We start from the raw sequence: 23667 nt of genomic DNA, 5'->3' as shown, positions 1-23667 counted from the left end.
GAAAATAATGACAGTTTAAATATAGAAAATCCAACATGGTGGATCAAAATGGCGGAGACAGGGATGACATATTTTAAATTTAGAGAGTGGAAAATTCCAGAAGGTTCCAGGAACTCAGAGGGAGGAGCTCTGCTATCTAACAATAGGTCAGAGGGAGGAGCTTTTACCCAAGATGGCATCAGAAGGAGGAGCTATCTAAAAATAGGAATGACATAATAGGAAAGATCTAGAATTATGCTAATATCTGGAAGCTGATTGGCTGAGATGAGCTGACCTTGGGAGAGCAACCACTATATAAGGCTGACAGCCAGCAGGCTGAGTGTAGTGGGTTTGGGGTTTCTGGAAGAGCAGAAGTGGGAAGACACCTGAGCAAGAGAACGCTACCTGGAAAGAAACGAAGAAGGAAAGCAGCAGCAAAGGCGGAACTTTCCTGAGAGCCGCAGCAGAATTCCGAGGTTGCCTTGGCAATCGCCTTCAGAGCAGCTGCTTGCCAGCAGCAATGGCCAGCAGCAACCACTGCTACATCCACAGCTGAAGGCGCAGTAGCAGGAAGACTGCGGCTGTGGAAACCTCAAACACAGAGAGATCAGAAGGACCAGTAAGACAATACAGAGGGAATTTGGGTACAGTACAAGTGTAAGTCTGATCTTCTTTCTACCTATCATTTAAGGTAGACACACTGCGTGTGTCTATTAATAAAGTTGGATGCCTGTTTCTGGGGAGATCTCCCCCGCCCATTCTGTGACTGGCTGATCACCACTCTCACAGGATGTTAAATATTAAACATCAGATATTAAATGTTTAGTGTTAAGTGTTAATGTTAGTTTTAAGTAAATGTTTTCTTTTTAATCTGTGAATATGATCATGGTTTCTCACATGTGTGTATAAAGGCTGCATATACTACATTGTATTAAGTAAAGGATTAGATTGTAACACTAAGACTTGTGTATGCGGAATCTTTATATTCTTGTTACATTGGACCTACTGTAGTCTCTATATAGGTTAGGTATTTTATGCAGTCTGTCTCTTTTATTTTGCTATGTCACTTTACTGTATAATTCTTAAATGTGATTCTGTTGAGTTTTACTATATCCTATGTATCTTTTTTTGCTTTATTAAACTCACTGTAACTTTTATTTCTGTTAAATAAATAAATACTTTGTTTTCGAAGAATTTCTGCTTGTGTGTGTTAATCCTTGAGCGGAAGGCTGTATCCGTGTCCTTTCAGGGGTTAGCAAGACTAGCTTCCTCTGGGGAGCCCTCTGTGGGTCAGAGACAAGCCCCAGGGTAATACCCTAGCAATTCCTTTAGGGCGGGCCACAATCTGGTTACCTTTTTGTTAAATAAGAAGTGCTATCGTAGGCTAATTTAATTGGCATCTAAAATTTAAGGTAACACTTCCTGGGGTACTCCAGCTCCCTTGCAGAAAAGAAGGATTGCCCAATGAAGCATTGTGAGAGTCACTGTTGCTGCTGGCCATCATAATGACACCTATGTATTGCTTCTCTGTAGGCAGCACTAAAGCTGGAGTGCTCCGGAGGGTCTTTGCAGGTTCCAGGAGAGTGTCATTAATAGGGAGACCTACTCTCCCTGGAGCAGATAGTTGGAAAATGTAGAGGAACTTGTGCATATTCTTCTGTAAAAACTCTGCCTGGATGCCCAAGGAAGCAGCCACATGCTGCTAAAGGTCCTGGTATGCCTTCAAATTCTCAGGCATTGAGGGAGAAAGGAACCTGGTATCACTGAATCATCAGGAGATGATGCAGAAGTAGCCAAGTACATCAGGGATGTATTCTGTTCCTGAATAACCGGACCCAGATGAGACAAGTCTGGAGGCCCTGAAGAAGACAACAGTTGTCTGAGCTTGTGGCGGATCAGCAACAACATTAGCCACCAACAGGACCCGTGATTTCGCTCTGGAGCAGGCTGAAGAATATGATCTCTGGGACTGAGGAGCATCCCAGGGATTCCAAGGAGGCCTCTGTGGGTACAGATAAGGCACGGGTGGCCAGTAGGCACCAAGCCAGGAGCCCAGGTCCTGACTACAAGGAGAGTGCTCATCTCAGTATCAATACTGCTCCAAGAATAGTCCCTGGTGCCAATCAAGCGATGAAGGCTGGGAGTAGGACCCTGACCTGGATACCGAGTCCTCCCATGTTTCTGGTGAAACAGTGAAGCCAGTCCCAATGGTGCAAGCAGATGGTTAGACTCATCCACAGCCCAACAGGAACGTGGTACTGGCGCTGATGAGGAATGAGGAATCGGCATAGCCGGTACCAAATATCTGACACCTACTCCCGGTGCCAGGGAAGGCATTGGTACCCGAAGTAGAAGGCGGAAACTGCTGCCAAGACAATGTTGGTGCCGAGGAGTGCACCAGTGCTGAGGAGGTCCTCAGTGCCAGGCCCTACACTGGCCTCAATTCTACAGTCTGTGGTGCAGAAGGACCAGGCTGCTGTGCCGACTGACCCTTTGTCTCTGCAACACCATCAAAGGGGGTCACCAAGGCGATGGAGGCCGTTGCCCTGGTAACATCCTGGATAAATGGAGAATCCGGAATAAATAGGCAGAGTAAATCTGCTGCCTCCTAGTATGCCACCAGCTTGGAGATGGTTGGGGCTCTCAGTGTTCTCAGCACAGTACCTGGATCCTTTGTCTCTTGGGGGAGGTACCAGCAGCTTCATTTACAAAGTCTGAAGGCAACAGCTGATCTGGGGCCTTGGTAGCGAAACAGGCCTCATGGCCTGCTCGAGAAGGTGCTGTTCCAAGTGTAAGTCTCTGGCCACCTGGTTTCTTCTGGTAAATGATTTACAAATAGAGCACTGCTCCTCAGTGTGTCCCCCTACACATGGCAAGCATCTCATGTGGGGATCACTATTAGGAATTGCCCACCCACATGACGGGCAGTGCTTGAACCCTGGTGAAAGCATCACACAGGGCAATAAGTATCCTAACGAACTAAGCTAACACTATCTAGGGTATTAGGGACTATCTAAAAAGTATATAATGAAGAGAAAAACTCAGAAAACTGAGACAGAGAATGTGAGCTGATAACCATAGAGAGCTCCAGCTTCAGCCATGGGCAATGAGAAGGAACTGGGGGTAGAGGGTGGAGGTCAGGGCAGAACTGCCTCATATAGCCAGGGCCGCAATGTTCCCTCTAATACGGAATGAATTTTATTATGTTCAGCACCAATATCAAGGTAACGTGTGGATGTGCACCACCAGTAGAAACAAAACACCTAGATACAATATACATTTTTAAAAAGTTACCATAGGTATGGAAGAAGAAAGAATATTAAAACAAGGGATAATTAACAAGGTGCACTGCTTACAATGTTTATTTAATATGAAATCAAATAAAAAGAAAACTAACACTGCAAAATGTTCAGTAATCCTCTTTTCCTGCCGCAGCCCTGGGGCTCGGCGTCTCTCCCCGCCACAGCCCCAGATCTGGGAGACAGGCGTCTCTCCCCACCGCAGCCCTGGAGCTGGGAGAAAGCCCTCTTTCCCCACTGTAGCCCTGCATGCCACAAGTTCCCCCATCACCACCACCCCACCTCATTCCACTGCCCCCACCCACACCCTATTCCCCACCTCACCCCACACATCCTCCAGGCCCACCTGTGGTTACCCCCGTGTGTGCTGCATGCATGCCTGTGTGGCTGTACTAATCAGGTGTGCAGCCTTTGATGACCTCTCGTGCGGCTGCACAGGCGTGAAGGTTAGAGGGAACATGGGCCAAGGGTAAGGTTACAGCCCAAGGCACGAGCACTGCATCTACAGATACTGCTAGGCAAAATTCTCCAGTTTTAGCTGGGCGTGCACACACCTAGATGGAATACATGTCTGCATCTATTTGAAGAGCTCTGAGATCTCTTACTTGAATGGTATTCTGTTAATTTAGACCCCATCATTGTGTATGTATAGTTGGGATCATGTTTTCCAGTGTGCATTACTTCACATCTATCAACTTTAATTTCATTTGCCATGTTCTTGCCCAGTCACCCAGTTTTGTGAGATCTCTATGTAACTCTTCACAGTCTGCTTTCGATTTAACTATCTTGAATTTGTATCATCTGCAACTTTGCCACCTCACTGTTTCCCCTTTTTCCAGATCATTTATGAATAGGTTGAACAGCACTGGCAACGGTACTGATCCTCAGCAGACCCCACTATTTACCTCTTTCCACTGTGAAAACTGACCATTTATTCCTATCCTTTGGTTTCTTTTAACCAGTTACTGATCCATGAAAGGATCTTTCCTCTTATCCCATGATTCCTTACTTTGCTTAAGAGCCTTTGGCATGGGACCTTGTCAAAGGCTTTCTGAAAGTCCAAGTACACTGTATCCACTGGATCCCCCGGCCCATGTCTGTTGACACCCTCAAATAATTCTAGATTGGTGTGGCATGGTTTCCCTTTACAAAACCCGTGTTGACTATTCCCACCATATTTTGTTTATCTATGTCTCTGATTATTCTGTTCTTTATTATAATTTAAATCATTGTGCCTGCTACTGAGGTTAGGCTTACCCCTGTAATTGCCAGAATAGCCTCCAGAGCCTTTTTTAAAAGTTGGTGTCATATTCGCTACCCTTGGTACAGAGAGTAATTTAAGTGATAGGTTACATGCCACAGTTAGTAGTTCTGCAATTTCATATCTGAGGTCCTTCAGAACTCCTGGGTGAATGACATCTGGTCCTGGTAACTTTTCACTGTTTAATATATCAGTGTGTTCCAAAACCTCCTGTACTGACACCTCACAACCACTGCAGTGAAGGCCAATGCAAAGAATTGATTTAGCTTCTCCACAACAGCCTTGTCTGCCTTTAGTGCACATTTAGCCCCTTGATTGTCCAGTGGCCTCAGTGATTGTTTGGCAGGCTTTTTGCTTCTGATGTACTTAAGAAAAAATATCCTGTTTGTTTTTGTGTCTTTTTCTAGTTCTTCAAATTCTTTTTTTGGCCTGCCTAATTATACTTTTACAATTGGCTTGCCAGAATTTATGCTCCTTTCTATTTTCATTGCTAGGATTTGACCTCCAATTTTTAAAGGATGTCTTTTTGTCTCTAACTGCTTCTTTTACTGTTGTTTAGCCATGGTAGCTTTATTTTATTTTATTTTTTTGGTCCTCTTACTGTTTTTTCTATTTGGGGGATACAGTTAGTTTGAGTCTCTATTACAGTGTTTTTAAAAAGTTTCCATGCAGCTTGCAGGCATTTCATTCTTGTGACTGTTCCTTTTAATTTTCATTTAACTAGCTTCTTTATTTTTAGGTAGTTCCTCTTTTTGAAGTTAAATGCTAGTGTGTTGGGTTCCTTTGGCATTTTTCTCCCTACAAGCACAATGAATTTAATTTTGTTATGGTTGCTATTACCAAGCAGTTCAGCTATATTCACCTCTTGGACCAGATCCTGTGCGCCACTTATGACTAAATGAAGAATTGCCTCTCCCCTTGTTTCCCCTTGGGTTCCAGGACTAGCTGCTCCAAGAAGCAGTCAATAATGGTGTCTAGAAATATTATCTCTGCATCCCATCCTGAGCTGACATGAACCAAGTCAATATGGGGATAGTTGAAATTCACCATTATTATTGAATGTTCTATTTTTGTAGCCTCTCTAATCTCCTTGAGCATTTCACAATCACCATCTTGGTCAGGCAGTTGGAATTATATTCCTACTGCTATACTCTTTTTATTCAAGCATGGAATTTCTATTCATAGAGATTCTGTGGTACATTTTGATCCATTTAAGATTTTTACTATATACAACTTTATGCATTCTTTCACATATAGTTCCACTCCCCCACCAGTGTGACCTACTTTGTCATTCCTATATATTTTGTACCCTGGTATTACCGTGTCCCATTGATGACCATAGTTTCACCATGTTTCTGTGATGCCTATTACATTAATATTATCATTTAACACCAGGCACTCAAGTTCAGCCATCTTAGTATTTAGACTTCTAGTATTTATATAAAAGCACTCATAGAATTTGTCAATATTTAGTTGTCTGCCTTCATGTGATGTAACTGAATGGGACCCTTTTTTGTTTGACTGTTTCACTTTCAGTTCCTAGCTGTACTCCATCAACTTCTAGCCTCACCTCTTTACTAAGATACAGATAACTCACAATTTTATATAAAATATATAATGTGCTCTTACCCAGACTCATACTTGTTATCCAATAACATTTTTATTTAAGAATGCAGAACTAGATTCTACCTAGTTCCTACAGAGCCTTTAAGGGGGTGGGAGAGAATGGGAGGGGCAAGGTGAAGATTAGGCAAAATCGAAGAGCTCCGGAGATTACAGGGAGGCTACCAGAAACTCATCCAAGGTTGCCCAGCACTACAAAATGACACATCGAAGGCAGAGTCATGGCTTCTCCCTATCCTTCCATACACACTGGTCAGCAGAGCCAGTGAAGTGGGAGTGAAGAAATATTCTAAGTGTAGCACTTTGCAGCAGTGCACACCACAATGCACTGGGGAGCTCAGGGTAGGCTTTCTGCTTCTGAGACAGAACACCTCTGGTGCTCCTCCAGGGCTCTGCGACTTTGCACCACTCCAACTAAGGGTTGTGTCAAATACACACAATCTAGCCCTTAGTGATCAATAATTCCAGACAATGTGCCTTCATCTAAGCCCTACTTAAAAGGTGATTTGAAATATTTTTTTAAAATGTTCATTATAGTTTTATGTGCTGAATACTCCCAATAGTAAGATTAAGAAGCATAGTCAATACATGTAGCATTTGAATATACTTTCATCTTAGGTCCCCCTCCTGGTTTTGATGACCAGCTCCCTCTCAGAGTGACACCCAATAGGCAATATGCTGGTGATGTTAACATCACCACAGAACCCCACTAGGGCATGGAGTCAAGAGAGGGTCCTAGTGGGTGCTAAAAAGTGCCATTTTAAACCATATGGCTTTGTTTTGAAAGATATAAAATGCACTTTATATCACTTGGGATATAAAATAATATGAAAATCTTTGCAAAACTACATCACATACGGTTTAATTAAAAGGGCATTTACCTGGACCCCACTTCCTCAACAGATTGGCTCTATGCTCCACCAGGTTACCATCCCACTTATGACTGTGAGGGCACCCACGTATTGCAGTGCAATCTGCAGCATCACTCAGAGAACAAACTGGCAGTAAGTGATTTCAGGAGATCGAAAAGGAATAGACATTGAGCTTATTGTCAGTGATATGCTGAAAGTTCTGCTTACCCTTTCAACATGTAATTCTACAGTTAAACAAAACAAAACAAAAGCATATATTACTAAGTGTTTGCAAGTCACCAGTTAACATATGGCAAATGGCTAAACAAGATTTGCTTAAGACATGCAGGCACCAGCGTAAGACTGAAACTCTGATTGCACAGTGGAAGAAAGAGATACTATTATAAATTATTAATTAAAACATCTATTTCAATTTATATTTGTACCAAATTTAGGTTATAACATTAGATTATTTAAAAATATTTTAAAATTGAAATCTGAAGTTCACTTAATATAATATTTCCACGTTCCTTGATCAAAAACACGAAATTAAATCAGCTTGTTAATATAAGTAATGTTTAATAAAATTGTGATCCTGGTTCTGCTCCCAATGAAGTGAATGGGATTTTTGCCACTGACTTCAGTGGAGCTGGATCCAGACCCTACAGTAGTTGCCATTGAACTTTTTACAATTTTTGCACGTTGTCTAATAAATGTTACTGTGGCATTCACAACATAGGGAATACTACCAAGTACCTTAGCATAGGGTCTACTATGATTATTTCAGGAATGTAAATTATCTGCAAATGGGAACTGTACAGATTTTAATGGTGATCACTGTATTTGTTTTTACATAATAATAGATAGTGACATATAGATAGGAGCTCTATTATAATTATACAATTATACAGACACCTTTAATTAGTCATTGTTATATCCACAAATGTAAACCTTTATACACAATTATACATAAAATGAAGAGTACAGTACTGACTGATTACAGGGGAAACAAAATATACATGTGTGAGGTACTTAGATGTATCTTTGATTAGAATGTTATGCATTAGATATCTACATACAAATATAGATATAAATATTTAGTTAATACTATAGTACAAATTACAGTATTTATTTTAAAAGTAAAATCCCAAATTGATTCCTCCTCCTGCAGAACAAACTGTTAATCAGCACTATAATCCAGGATGAACAGCAACAAAATTTAAAATGTGTCTTATGATGGTTTACATCCTACTCCCAGACAAGTCAATGAAAGTTTCCCATTTAATTAAATGGGAGCAGGAGCAGATGCTTAATAAAGCTACAATGGGTACATTCCACACACAGTTTTATCTCCCTGTGATCAATCAAAAATACTATATACAATTTATAAAAGGAGAGAGAGAGAGAGAAAAAAAGAGGGAGGAAATAGTGAATACTATCATACCGATTTCCATGGTCCCCGTTGCCATGAAACATCACCAGGGCAAGAACGCACATTACATTGTGCCATGTTAGGTGGCTTGTCTAGAATTTCACAGCTTTGATCATTCAACATTTGGCCATTAGGAAGCTGACAAATCACTAATCTTGTCTTTATTCCATCTCCACATGTATGAGTACACTAAAAAAATTAAAAAGATATAGTTTAGGGGGTCTCATCAACAGTCTTCATATACTAAGCAGATATTTGTGTAATCAGTAAACTGTTATTACTATTTAATATTTTTATTGTGCTACTGCCCAAATGCCTCAGGCAAAAATCTTGGTCCCATTTACTAGGTGCTTCACCCATACATAATGAAAAGGCAGTTTGTGCCCCAAAGAGCTTACAAAACTACTTTTTATATTTAATTAACATTTGTCTACAAAAGACAAGAAGATAGAAGACAGTCTGCTCCTTCAGGCAGAAGTGAACACTAGTGTGAGAGAAAACAAATTAAGAGAAACTAGTCATTCTTCAGGGTTAGCACCCAGAGTCAGTGTAGCATGTACCCCTTCTTCTGTGATAAGGGCAAATGGAAATTGGACATGAAACTGAGTTTCCTGTTTGAATAAGAGAACCCCCAGGAACACTAAGCAACAAAGTACACTACCCATCCTGATGTTAATATTCTGATTCTTAAAGGCCATTTGTTTTGTAGACATAGGTGTCTCCTGATATACGCACTACATATTTATTTTTTCAAATTTAAAATTATTGTTTTGTAGAACAGAAACAAAAAGAGAGAAACAAACTTTAGCCAGAAGTTCTGTTAAACATTACATGCACTGCTAAAACAAATGGAAAAGCTAGTTTGCGTTCACTCTAGCCCAAGCTCACTCCTAGTTAACTTAATCCATTCTTCTCAGAAAATATTGCTTATTTATAATAAACTATCAGAAATAAATTATAATCTGATGAGGAAACAGTATGTCCTACTCCTTTATTGTTGTATACTCTGATTCTTTATTAAAAATACTAAACCAAAGGAGGGCTGTATATACTGTACAAAGCAAATTCCTTACTGTGCAGCTATTAACAGAGAAATTGCCATGATGCACAGGCTAGGCCTAGGGAACCAAGTTACTAGAGCTGGTGAATAACATATGAAAAAAATCAGATGCTGAATTTTCCATTTTACTCATAAAATTCAAAAAATTATCTACTAATTATTGACGTACATGGGATTCGATATGTAGGAGGTGATGCAAGTGAGAACCTAGGTCAGAATAAACTGAAAATATTTGTTTTAACTGTACATATGGTCTTCGGCATAGAATCTATGGTCAAAGTTTGCTCATACATGCAATAGAGAATTCGTTTCTTACTTTCTTAATTGAAAACAGTTCATAAAAACCATCACAATTAAAGAGTAGGAGTTGATAGAAGAAAAGAAAATCATTACTGATAAAGTTTGCAGATGCCACAAAGATTGGGGGAGTAGTAAATAATGAAGAGGACAGGTCACTGTTACAGAGTGATCTGGATCACTTGATAAGCTGTGTGCAAGCAAATGATGTGCATTTTAATATGGCCAAATGTAAAGTTCTACATCTAGGCACAAAGAATGTAGGTCATTCTTACAGAATGGGGGACTCTCTCCTGGGAAGCAATGACTCTAAAATGACTTGGGTCAAAAGGGCTAACACAATCCTTGGATGTATAAACGGAATATCAAGTAGGAGTAGGGAGGTTATATTAACTCTGTATTTGGCACTAGTGCAACTACTAGTGGAATACTATGTCCAGTTCTGGTGTCCACAATTTGAGAAGGATTTTGGCAAATTGGAGAGGGTTTAGAGAAGAGCCACATGAATGATTAAAGGATTGGAAAACATGCTTTATAGTGAATCAAAGAGCTCAATCTGTTTATCTTAACGAAAAGAAGATTACGGTTGACTTGATTACAGTCTATAAGTAGCTACTTGAGGAACAGATATTTGATTAAAATAGAGGGCTCTTTAGTTTATCAGAAAAAGGTATAACCAGATCCAATACCTGGAAATTAAAACTAGATACATTCAGACTAAAAACAAGGTGTACATTTTTAACAGTGAGGATAATTAACCACTGGAGCAATTTATGAAGAGTCGTGATAGATTCTCGATCACTGGACATTTTAAAATGAAGATACGATGTTTTTTCTAAAAGATATACGGTAACTCCTCACTTAACGTTGTAGTTATGTTCCTGAAAAATGCGACTTTAAGCAAAACGATTTTAAGCGAATCCAATTTCCCCATAAGAATTAATGTAAATGGGCGGCGAGGGGGCGGGAATTAGGTTCCAGGGAATTTTTTTTTTTTTGCCCAACAAAAGACTACACACACACACACACACACACACACAAACAGTATTAGTTTTAAACAAACAATTTAATACTGTACACAGCGATGATGATTGTGAAGCTTGGTTGAGGTGGTGGAGTCAGAGGGTGGGATATTTCCCAGGGGATGCCAGACTGCTAAATGATGAACTAGCAATTGGTGAGCCCTCAAGGGTTAACTCGTTGTTTATGTAGCCTCACACTCTACAAGCAGCAGAAATGGAGGGAGGGGAGACAGCATGGCAGACATAGACAGACACACACACCTACACCCTGTGAGAGAGAGAGAGAGATGCGCATTTCCCCTTTAAGTACACTGACACCACTCTTAAGTATACTATCTTGTTAAGTTAATCAGCAAGCTGAGGCCACAGCAGCTGCTGCTAGGAAGCTCCCTCCCTCCTGAGCCTTGTCATGTGTCCCCCCTGCTCTATGAAGATGGGGTAAGCGGGATGCAGGAGCAGGGGGGAGGGGACACCCTGACATTAGCCTCCCTCTCCTCCCCCCCTCCTAGCAAGCAGGAGGCTCTGAAGAGCAGCTCCAAGGCAGAGGGCAGGAGCAGCACATGGCAGTGGAGGGAGGCACAGCTGAACTGCTGGGAATTGGTAGCCTGCTGGGCGTCTGCTGCACAGGGAACTTAGGGGAGCGGGGAGCTGATAGTGGGGCTGCCAGTCCACCCTGGTTCCCCACCAGCTAGGTCCAACGGGCTGCTCTTCCTGCAAGCAGTGGACAAAGCAGGCGGCTGCCAAACAATGTTATAAGGGAGCATTGCACAACTTTAAACGAGCATGTTCCCTAATAGATCAGCAATGTAACAACAAAACAACGTTAACCGGGATGACTTTAAGTAAGGAGTTACCGTACTCTAGTTTAAACAGGAGATAATTCAAGGAAGTCCTGTGGCCCACGATATACAGGCAGCCGGACTAGATGATCATGAGACCCCTTCTGGCTTTACAGTCTATTAATCTTTTATTTCACCTTCTTGTATTCACTTTTCTTATTGTGGCTGTTAGACCAGGAGTTCTCAAACTAGGGGTCACTAGGTTATTATGGGCGTCGTGAGCTATCAGTCTCCACCCCCAAACCCCACTTCTCCTCCAGCATTTATAACAGAGATAAATATCAAAATGTGTTTTTAATTTATAAGGGGGAGGAGAGTCACACTCAGAGGTTTCCTGTGTGAAAGGGGTCACCAATGTAAAAGTTTGAGAATGACTGTGTTAGACAATGATTTTTGGAGTAAAACCTTATCCCACCCAACTCATCTTTTTAGAAAAGAAAATAATCTTAAATCTCTCCTGGTTCAAGACACTACCAGAGTGGAGCACTGAATTAAGGAAATTTTACAATAACTCCTAATTAGACTAAGGAATAATTGCCATGTGTCAGGCAGCATGACAAAGCTATAACCACTAGCGAGTCCTACTGATCTATTGCTTATAGATATGGTGACCAGATGCCAGTAATCAACAGAAACAGCATGCCCTTTTATAGGCACTCTGTATCACAGAGGCTGGATTAATCATTCAACAAATAAATTGCTTATTCATTGTGAAGTCAGTGGTAGATAAAAATTGTTTGAGTTTGAAAATGTTTGATCCTTTTGAGACTAGTAAAAAAGAGTTTCTGTTGCATACATACTTAAATAATTATTTTACCTTTTTTTAAAAAAATGCTCAAAAGGTTCACAAATATATTTTTTTAAATTGTGAAATAATCTTACTTCTCCCCAGCTCCCATAGTTCCATCGTGGACAGTGTCCAGAATCACAGCGTCTTGACTCTGGTGGCTTTGTTGCCTCATCACAGTAACTAGCACTTATTCCATCCACATCTTGACACACTACAACCCGACGTTGGAATCCGCCTGCACAAGTACTAGAGCACTAATAAAACATAAGGCAAATATACATCTTTGTTAGTTGTGAAGACACTGCAATGTACAATATATTGCTTAAATGAACTTGAAAATAAGAAAGTTGGAAATTGGCACTGAACTATAAATTTAAAACCCCAAAAAACAATTTTGTTAAAGGTCTAAGCGTTCTAAATTTTAAAATCAAAATAAGTTGTTTTTGATTAAACATATTGCTTTTCAAATAAAAATGTATATTTAAGCTTACCAAATAGATACTGTACTACAATGTCATTTTCAGAAATGTTAAAAAAGATAAGAGAGAACTCTAATGCATGCAGAATGATGAACATAGTAAATACATTTTAGTAGTTTGCTTACTGCTCCCCATGGTCCTGTTCTCCACTGGTTTCCTCCTACAGAAGGATGGCTCCATTGATTTACATTATCTTGTGGGTGATGGCCCCTGTGTATTGGAGGGTAATCTAGTTCTGGAAAATGGCTTGGATGGTCATTCATTTTAGGAATATGACGATAAACTGGAAGGCATGGTGGCATGTTACACTCTTGCTCTTTGGAAGGACGGCTTTCAGGATCACAGTAATTCTCGTCAATTTGTTGATGGTAGTTGACACAGACAACTTGTCTTGTTGCTATTCCATTATCACATGTAACTGTGCACTGACCAAAAATTAACCCAACACGTGTGATACAACATAACATCAAAAAACAATAACTAAAGATATTCATATTTACTTTTGAAATTAATAAATGTATAACTATTTTTTTCAGGGCACGGACAGTCTCTTCATATACCTCTACATAGCACTTAGCACAACGAAGACCCAATTCTAATCAGAGCCTTTAGGCACTAACATAATATAAATATGCAGCAGCAGCAGCAACAAAAATAATACTTACGGGTGACCAATTTCCAGCTTGCCACTCTCCACATGGACTAAAACAGTCTGAAATCTCAGGTGGTCTGGGTAAGTGTGTACAGAGTGATTCATCAGCAACTCCACCATAAGCATCCCTACAACTCACATAGCGAGCACGGTTACCTTTTCCACAAGATGCAGAGCACTATGAAGCAGAACAATATATGTTAATCATATTTTATTAGATCAAAAAATCCAAAATTAACTTGCAAACGTAAGCATATTTAGTACTATCATGATTTAATACAGGTTTTAATCCATAAATTAAACACAAAGAGCCAGATTCCAACCTCAATTATACTGCTATAAACCCAGAGTCATAGAATACCAGGGTTGGAGGGGACCTCAGGAGATCATCTAGTCCAACCCCCTGCTCAAAGCAGGACCAATCCCTAATTTTTGCCCAAGATCCCTAAATGGCCCCCCTCAAAGATTGAACTCACAACCCTTGGTTTAGCAGGCCAATGCTCAAACCACTGAGCTATCCCTCCCCCAAGTTACTCTTAAAGTAACCCAAGATGTGTATTTGTCTCAGCCTGTATCACCTTTCTTGGCCTCTCTCCATGGTGAATAGCTCCCTTTCAGGTGTAGTCTTGGGCGCAACTGCTAGTGGGGAAACCTTGACAGTGTGGCTCTAATGGAGCTGTGCTGTCGGGGAATGAGGGGTAGAGTACTGCTAGATGGGCCTGACATGTGCAGCTTACAGAAGGGCTATGGGCTTTGGACGTGCAACCGTAGCTGTTTCACATGAGTGTATATGTTAAGATGTAGTCCTCAAAATATATGATCGCATTATCACGTAATTATTATTATTTTCTACAGTTTAGATATCTATAGGTAGCTTCTTCCTATACTTTTCAACTATTTTATAGTGAGACTAATTTTATTGACAATGATAAAGTATATTTAGGGTCTGATTTATAATGTCATTACTCTGTTTTTGACACCAGCAGAAATCTATCAGGCCCTCCCTGATGTGTTCATATCTCAAAAACTGTCCAAGAATTGAGTCAAAGGCTTTTTGAGTAGGCATCATCTCAACCCGGTCTCAATTTCAGTACACTTTGCACGGCACAGCTAAATTAGACATGCATGCATGTCTCAGTTATACACTTTATGAACTTACACAAAAATATACAGTAGCAGTGCATCTTTTCAAATGTTCATATCTCAGATAAATCAAAGCCAATTTTTACCAGAGTACTCAGACACTTCTTTGCAATGAAGTTTATTGACACGGAAAATTACAACTTTAACCCCACCACTGTTCAGCAGTACAGCTGTTTAAACCAAAGGCATCAATAATCCTTTTATAATGGGAAAAATATATATTTTCCCTCTCCCTATGCTTAAAAACTGGTGAATCATTTTTTGCACAGCTGACCCCCAAAAGTTCTTTTGAGAGAACTCAGATAGAAAATTTCAGACAGAAAGGTAAAATTTAAGTTCTAAGCACTGAAAAATGGGACAGAATGGGAACTTTCTTAACTATATAATTAGCTACTATGCTCACTGTAATATATTACATACTGGGGTCCATGATCCATATCTCCACTGAGTCACCTTCCCTATAATAGGAAGCGATGTCGTCCATAATTTTGTGGTTTCTGGACAAGGAGGCATTTCACAGTCCTTTGAAAAAAAGAATAATGTAAACTTTAAACATATTTTTCAGATCTGCAAAAAACAAAGCAAATCACCATTATATTATGGTAACACTATTTTTCAGTAATACTGTTCTCTACTTTTCCATAGCCTTATTCAATGGTGTTTAAAAGAACATTTACCCCATATTAATTATGGTTCTTCAAGATGTGTTGTCCACACAGATTCCACTTTTGAGGATAGATTCATAAAGTACCAGATTTAGGCACCATTAGTTTTCACAAAACCCCCATTCAGCTGCTGCCTAAGTTTTTGCAGTACAAGTTCCCTATGTGCCTATTTCTCTGCCTTATTGGCATCTGGGTCCCTAAGCAATAGCATGATCCACGAACTAGGGGAAGACAGGCGCTAACTCATCTGTGGGGCTTGATCTGGTAGGCATGCTCAGAGACCACCTAACTCCGTACAAAACAGCCAGGAGGAGGAGGCACAGGAGCTTCCTGATATTTTTTAGCCTAGCTGTGAAGGTAATAACGCAGGATGTGGGAGACCACCAGCTCAAGTCCCCACTCTGCCTGATGAGACAAGATTTGAATAAGGAGTTGCTACCTCTCAGGTAAGTGCCCTAATCACTAGCCTGTGGGATATTCTGGTGCAGGTTTCCTTCAATTCTCCTGCTGAAGCGATTACAATTTGGATAAATTATTAAATAGTCATTGGGCCTGAAAGAGAAAAAAACTCCATAGCTGGCAGGTAGGGCATTCTTCTGAGAGGTGGAAGACCCAGGATCTAATCCTCCTGCTCCAGTGACCCTTGTAGAGAGGGGAGAGGAAAAACCTATCTCTACATAGTCCTTAGTCTGCAGATTTTTGTTTTGTTTATTTTGAGCCTATGGGCAGAGACAACTTATTTAAGGCTAACAATGAATTAATAATGAAGTAACTAGCAGTAACTACTCTATTATTAGTAGTTAGAACTGTATTAGCTAACTTGCTCAGTCCAAGGAAGGTGGACATGATCTATCTCACAACCACGGGCAATAAGAAGAAACAGAGTCTGAGTTGTGGCTGCCCTGTCCTTTATGCCCTCAGCTACAGGGCACAGGCATGGCCTCAGCAGATACTGTTATTCAGAAGAATCTGATCTCCTGTGTATGTGGTGCATGTGCACCAACTGTTGAATCTGTGGGGACAATCACTTGAAGCAGCAGCTTTATTTCCACATTTTAATCACTTATTACATGCCTATACATTTGCAAGGCTTGTTTAAGTAGCCCTCTTCTGCAGCAGCCTGATCCCCAACAGCAGTCAAATTAACTCGCTGATTCCTCTTAAATAATTCTTTCGCCAACGTTACAATCAGTCAGCCCTATGTTCTTTGTCTTCCGTGGGCTGATGATTGGACTCAGCCCTAGGAGTTTGCTGGTGTTCTGGAGCTGTACTGGGTACTTAATCCAGTGGCTGGATGTACATATGAATAGATAATCCCTATGGACTCCAGAACATTTGCATTATATTATTAGAAGGAATCAAAGATCAATTGAGTGTAACAAAGAAGCATTTTATTAGGGGAAAGGATAGGATTAAATTAAAAGAAAGGGAAGGATAGGAATCTGGAATAAAAGGAAAGGGCAGTGAATCAAGTTATACCAGCTTATACAACTGAAATATATTAACCTCAGAGATTCCTCCCGCAAGTAGTCATATTCCCCCTCTATTAACTAAACATGATCAGAATCCCACAACAGAGTCTGGCCCCGCCTGCAGGTGGTCAGCCTATGCATATTGCTCCATGCACTGGAGTGTTTTAGTATTAATCAAAGGTTCTTTTGACTGTCTGCAAAAGTCTTGGCAGTCCCAGTCATGTGCAGGCTATTCAGGGAGTGGTCGGCTGTCCAGGAATGTCAGTCAGGCTCCTGCCCCGTAACGCCTTTTCTCTTGCTCAGCGTCCACTATCCAGATTTGAAGTACACAGTATGAACACTTAGTTTCAGTATAATATTCCCAGCCTCTAGGCTACTGGGAGATACTTCTCTGAAGGCGCCCGCCGCAAATGGCAATGAGGCTACATTTATATAATTGGGTTTATTTAAATAAAAAAACAAACAATTGTTTGCTTGAAATGCATTTGTTTGACTTACTTGACTGTCTCTAGGACGGGTAGCAGCATTACACTCTCTGTCATCCTCTAAAATAACTCCATAAGTGCCAGTAACACATTTGACTGCACGCATTTGGTATCCACGTCCACATGTCACAGCACACTGTTAAAGACAACAATTTTAGTTGCTTCAAATAGTTTAAAACTTGGTCATCATTTTAAAATGATAAAATTTCTATTTTTAAACAACATCCGTGTAACAAGAACAGGAATGTAATAATCTAGAAATATTTTTTTTCCACAGTCCTTTTTTAAATTTAAATTTATTCTTGCTCTAAAAATATTCTAATGATAATTTAACAGATGGAATAACTTTAATATTGAATAATAATTCTGAATACCTACTGCACAGGAGCTAATTTACATGCTTAATTACCATACCCATAATTGTATTCAATGCATCTACAAATGAAAAGTTATACATAACTTGCCATTTTATGCACAATTAGCATTATTTAATCTATTTTCAGAGAACTGCTTGTCTAAAGCCCTGAAAATCAGACCCCCATTTTACAGCAATTGGCCTGCTCAACAACTATGGCTAATGCAAATACAGTAAATTTATATCCCCGATAACCATCTTTATCCACAATCATGTCCCCTCCAAACATTGCTCAAGTCACAGGAAGTGCCCCTTTGAGATCCCACTGAATATCAAACCTCACCCATCCAACCCCAACCTCTCTCTCGGACAAAAAAGAAAAGCAGCAGTATTAGAAGAATATGCAAAAACACCCTTTGTGCTTCTCTAATCCTGATAATATTCAGGCTTCAGACTGCTCCAGACATAAATCAGAGCAGCCCTCAGGATGCTCTAATTTACACAGGCAGGCAGCAGCTCCAGAGGCCACTACAGCATTCAAAGATTGCAAGACACAGGGATGTCCTCGTCATTTAAAAGGCACAATGGATATATGCCACCCCAAGCATACCCCCAGGAATCCTCCAGGGCTGGTTATGCTGGCCTTAGGCAGAGTGACCATATGTTGTGGTTTTTCATATAGTGTCCCAAGAAATTATTTCAGGATCATATCAAAACATTTGGGGTTTTATAGCTTCAAAATTTGTGTTTAAGATCCATTGTACACCAAGCAGAATTAACTTTCTGTACTAGAAACAAACTGCCAATGAAATAAGCTTCCAGTGTGATAAACATTGTAGGGAATGAAGTGAAAAGTCAAATCAGTATAGATCAGTGGTCAGCAACGTGCAACCCGCATGCTTCCCGCAACTCCCATTGACCGGGAACGGTGAACCACAGCCACTGGGAGCTGCAGGAGGCTGGGCCTGCAGAAGGTCAATGTAAACAAACTGTCTCATGGCCTGCCAGTGGATTACCTGACGGGCTGCAGGTTGCCCACCACTGGTGTAGATGCTATGAAAGCTGTTCTTTTGCTCAAAGCTTTTATTTCGTTATATACTCGTTCAGGACTCTGAGTTATCAGAAAAAAATCCTGTATTCTAAGAAATATGCACATGTTGTTAAGTCAGAAGTTGGCAGTAAAAATTGCAGTTTATCAGTAGATGCCAATTCATGGAATTTGGAGTAATGTGAATGGAGAGTTTTGTTTTGTTGTTATTTCATGGATTTCTAATTTGGCAAATTTCTTGTAGGTGTTGTATCAGAAATGCCAAGTACAGCAATTGCTTACATGGAAAAGTAATATTATGAAAGTATTTAATGGATTTTGAGCTCATTTTAATACAATTTAGCAGCTGGAAATGAAGAGAGGCCAGCACCGGTGACAGATCATTAGCAATTGCTCTGCAGACTCCCAGCACTACACTAAATTTGAGAATTCTGCCTTGGATGGAGAGAGATTAAATAGATTAGACAGATGAAAAGTTCTATAGAAGTGAAAAGTATAGTTCAAGGAAGTGCTTATAGGCCTCTTCTCCACAAGGTCCCTGCATCTCACAGGTAAAAGAAATATTATCATATGTTTTCCAGCTCCCTAGCTACAAGTTCTCACTGAATATCAGAGACTTCTTGTGAATAACCTGAAAACAATGCTGGTTTGATTATTCAGACAGGGCTCCACCAAATTAAGGAATCTTCTTTTGAACTATTTTTCAACTACTTTACTAGAAATATCCCTCTTTCAAACGAATACATCCTATTTTGGAATTTTGCAGTATATCGGATATATACCAGATATATGCCTTTAGAAACAAAGCACACACTGCTAAATTGTAAATACACTTATTTTAATTAAAATAAATAAACTGTGCATTTTTCCTAAAGATTCTATATTACATTAAGCAGCCAGAGATTCTTAACAGTATCATTAGCTTGGCATATATAGTCTTATATTTTAAATCAAGGTTGCCCCTAGAAGTGCAGATTTGTCTAGAAATGACTGGCTGGACATTTACCACCAATATGACTGCTCTGGGAATTGCATCTACTTTCATTAATTTTAGGTTAGCAACACATTTTACTCAACACACATAAAACATGCTGAAGTGTGACAGAATCTTACAACCTTAGCAATTATATTCCAACAGAAAATATTTTAAAACTTTGTTTTGCATGATCATTCAAAAGTCTGGAATAGATGAAAAAAGCAAAAATGCATATGTACTCACTGATCCCCATGGTCCTACTTGCCAAGATGCACATTCATGAAGTTCACATGATCTTACTGATTCTGGTCTAGAGTTTGGATTACAGAAGTTCTCTCTCAGTTTTTCATCATTCAGTTGACACCATACTTGTCGATGCCTCATTCCCTTCCCACATGTCACAGGACACTGCAGAGTGGTAACATTAAATTTGTCAGCTGATAAAAAGTATGAAATATAAATGAATAGATTCACCTTTTCCAGTTATTTGTTGGACTTCAGTTAATATATAGCTAATCACAAAAACATTTTTATAGTTTAATACAACCAATTCTTTATTTTCTTGCTTTCTAACCAGTTCAAGGATATACCAGTCCAATGATCTATAAACATTTCCCCAGCTATAAAAATGTGAATACAAATTAAAGTTCATTTACTCATTAATATTAAATTAAAGTATCATAAAATGTATACTTATCATAAATTATGAAAAAACATATGCCTTAACTTCCAGAGGAAACATGTTTAGCCCATTCCTAATTCAGAGAAAGCCAGTATAATCTACATGAAAATATAAATAATAATGTTCTTTGCTTGATTGCATAGTTTTTATTACTTCACAAAAATTAGTGGTAAGATATTAGATAAAATCCCTATAAGAACCCTCACAGTCTTGCAATAACATATCCGGGAAAAACTGAATTACTGGTAAGTTTTTCACAAGACATCAAGCAAACTATCAGGAGAGCTCTGCAAAATTCTAGCACTAGAATATGCTATATTTAATGTACAATGAAAATAACTAGTAAAACCAAAACTGTGAACATTTAAAAAGTACTGCTTACATTTAAAGAAATTTTTAAAGTAGTATAATAATATCAAAGGAGCCTGAAGTTTTGCGTGATTAGTGTTACCTCACTCCAATCACTAGTAGCCCAGTTTGGACATAAAAACTCATTACAGTTCTGCGTTATAATCCTTGGAAGCTCATGACATTCTCTATCAGCTAGCCGACGACCAAAGTTGTTCACACAAAAAGCTTCTCTCGTTCTTATGCCTCTCTCACAGCTCCTGGAACACTGGAATATAGAAAAAAGTAAAACAGAGCACAAGAAATATACTGTAACAAAGACCAATTCAAGCTACATTAAAAATAGATCCATTGGGCCAAATTCATCCCTGGTGTAACTCTACAGACCTCAAATAAATATCTCAGAGATAAATTTGTTCCTTTGCTGTTTAGCTCCATGATATAGTTCATAAACTAATGTTAAGGCTGCAATTTTATACCTTATCTTCTTAAAATACATATAAAACATTATGTTAATAGAAAGCAATTTAAGTTACAAAATAAAGCACTTCCAAGTTAGGAAATGCCAGATTTATGATTGCCCATGTAGCCTCTTGCATCCCTCCTGTGTATTGAATGATGCAGGGATTCTGTGGAAAAAATAGTATATGATCATGCAATTAAAGACTAACATAATGCATATACACAAGGAGGCAGAATTACAGTTGCATGGACAACCTTAATTCTGGCATTTCCTAACTTTCAAGTGCATGACTTTGCCATCAAAATAATTTTCTTTAAACATAATTTTTGTGTGTAATTTCTTAAGTATTTTTAAAAAGTAAAAAGTTAAAAAAAATTATCTTATATATGAGTATAACAACACCCCTGCCACTCTACATCATCAGCAGGGTTTGAACACTGAACATTCAGCATTGCTCTATCACAAACTGTTAGCACTTGAGCTTCAAAACTAATTACATTAGCTGGCAGAAGGAGAAGGCTGTTATCCCAGAGGAGGAAATAAATCACTGATGTCATGTGGTAGGTCTTTTTTTCTTCTTCTTGTTTTCTAACCAATGCCCAATTCAAGGATATACCAGTCCAATGATTCATTAGCATTTCTCCACCAACAAAAATGTGAATATAAATGAGAGTTCATTTACTGGTAATGTTAAAGTATCACTCATGCTAAAGGAGTTATTGGAGAAGCCTAGCTTGGGTAGGTTTAGGGAGTTCTTACGGGAGGCTGGCCTGGTCTGGCTCTCTCTCTTGCCTCTCTCTCCAGAGGAAGTGAGCAGCACCTGCCCTAGGGGATGGGGAGGATGGGTTTCTGAAGCCATATGCTAGGTCCAGAGGGGTTACAGATGAAGATCAGTCCAACTCTTTCCCCCCGCCCTCCCACCTGCATTGGGAGCTGGGGGAGCTCTTGCCCTTTGTTTTGCCTGCTTAGAGGAGGATGTGACACTGGGACTATGTATCACGTTCATTGGGGTATGGATTGGGAAGACTCCAGCACTACAGCTGCTCTGACAGCTCCCAGTTGTTCCCAATGTAGTTTGTGCTGGTGCTGTGATGATGTGGTTGTGTTCAGTGATTTGGCATCCTGCCAAAATTTTCCTGAAGAATGAAAGCAAGAGATGCAAAATGGCAATTTTAAAACTGTTTATAACTCAACTAAACCAGAATGGAAATGTAACTGGGACAAAGAAAATGCTCTTCTCTCTGCTGAATTTCAAAGGCCAGTTTCAAACAATCAAGGTGTTAGAGCTTCTATAAAAAAAGTTTCAATAATCTTTTAAAATAGAAAGTGTCAGGAAACCTAAAGATAGGGTTTGCTACCAATTCCCCTATAACAACTCATATTTTCCGAAGATATTTTTCTTTCGGTTACTTAAAAATCAGAGCAAATTACTATCAGAAAAAAATCAAAATCTAGTATGAGCACTAATCAGACGAATTGCAATCGTACAATCACAAGGGTTTGAATTTGTACCTCTGACCATTCCGTGTAGTGCCAGCTTGTTAACAGACAGTCACCATGACAGGGTTCTCTGATTGGTGGTTTCTGCTGATCAGCGCAGTATTTATCATCCACTGGAACACTCAGTCCTTTTGAAACAGAGTACTTCATGCAGTGGATGTCTAAAGACCGATACCCTGGGCCACACCGTGATGTGCACTCACTTTTGCCAATATTATGCCACCTACAAGTATAAACTGTTATATAAAACTAAATATATTTTAATAAATACAAAATAAATGCATTAAGCACTCAGATACTATAGTGAGGAATGCAGTATAAAATCGATTTAGGCAATAGATTAAATAAATTGAAAGTAAACATAAGGATTGAAATTTTCAAAACTGTCATGGGGATTTAAACACACAAACTGAGGGTTTGCCTACACAGCATTTTGGACCGAGCAGGAGAGAGCCTCCCAGCCCAGTTTGACAGACTCCGGCTAGCAGGGCTCATACTAGTGCTCTAAAAATAGCTACATAGACAGCGTTTTACACATTGTGGCTCGGGCTGGAGCTCAGCCGCTGAATCCTAGGGAGAAGGATGGACTTCCAAACTTGAGCTCCAGCCCAAGCCACAACGTCAAAGTGCTCTCTCTGTACAGCTATTTTTAGAGCATTAGCACGAGCCCTGCTAGCCCAAGTCTATTGACCTAGACTGGGAGGCTCACTCCTGCTTGCTCCAAAATGCTGTATAAACATACCCTGAAAGACTTCTAGACAGTTTTTTTAATTAACAGAACTTGTGACTAAATCCCTTGGGTGATTTTGAAAATCTCAATCAGTGATTCTAACCATGTATTATTTGAATACTGCAACCTGGGCATTCCTGGTGCACCAGCAATAGAAGACTGGGCCCCAAATGATTTCCTATTGAGAGTATAATTCTTGGTGAAATTCAGTAAAGT

At 39.6% G+C, this 23667-nt stretch overlaps 1 protein-coding gene across 1 annotated transcript in view; it reads right to left on the bottom strand.

Annotated features, from left to right (window-relative positions):
• ADAMTS20 (ADAM metallopeptidase with thrombospondin type 1 motif 20) overlaps nucleotides 1–23667 on the bottom strand; it is a 170211-nt gene that overhangs the window by 55490 nt on the left and 91054 nt on the right. The window contains exons 20-28 of the mRNA XM_073331555.2: nucleotides 22734–22944; nucleotides 20862–21026; nucleotides 19972–20136; nucleotides 17363–17485; nucleotides 15148–15249; nucleotides 13598–13762; nucleotides 13058–13357; nucleotides 12546–12707; nucleotides 8458–8634 (exon numbers count right to left, since the gene is read on the bottom strand). Of these exons, the coding sequence (XP_073187656.2) occupies nucleotides 8458–8634; nucleotides 12546–12707; nucleotides 13058–13357; nucleotides 13598–13762; nucleotides 15148–15249; nucleotides 17363–17485; nucleotides 19972–20136; nucleotides 20862–21026; nucleotides 22734–22944 (1570 nt within the window). The remainder of the gene's footprint in view (nucleotides 1–8457; nucleotides 8635–12545; nucleotides 12708–13057; nucleotides 13358–13597; nucleotides 13763–15147; nucleotides 15250–17362; nucleotides 17486–19971; nucleotides 20137–20861; nucleotides 21027–22733; nucleotides 22945–23667) is intronic.

The sequence above is a fragment of the Lepidochelys kempii genome, chromosome 1 (genome assembly GCF_965140285.1).
Source record: "Lepidochelys kempii isolate rLepKem1 chromosome 1, rLepKem1.hap1, whole genome shotgun sequence".
NCBI classification, from domain to species: Eukaryota; Metazoa; Chordata; order Testudines; family Cheloniidae; genus Lepidochelys; species Lepidochelys kempii.
Note: the sequence above shows the minus strand (reverse complement) of the source record. Positions and strands in the feature narration are given on the sequence as shown.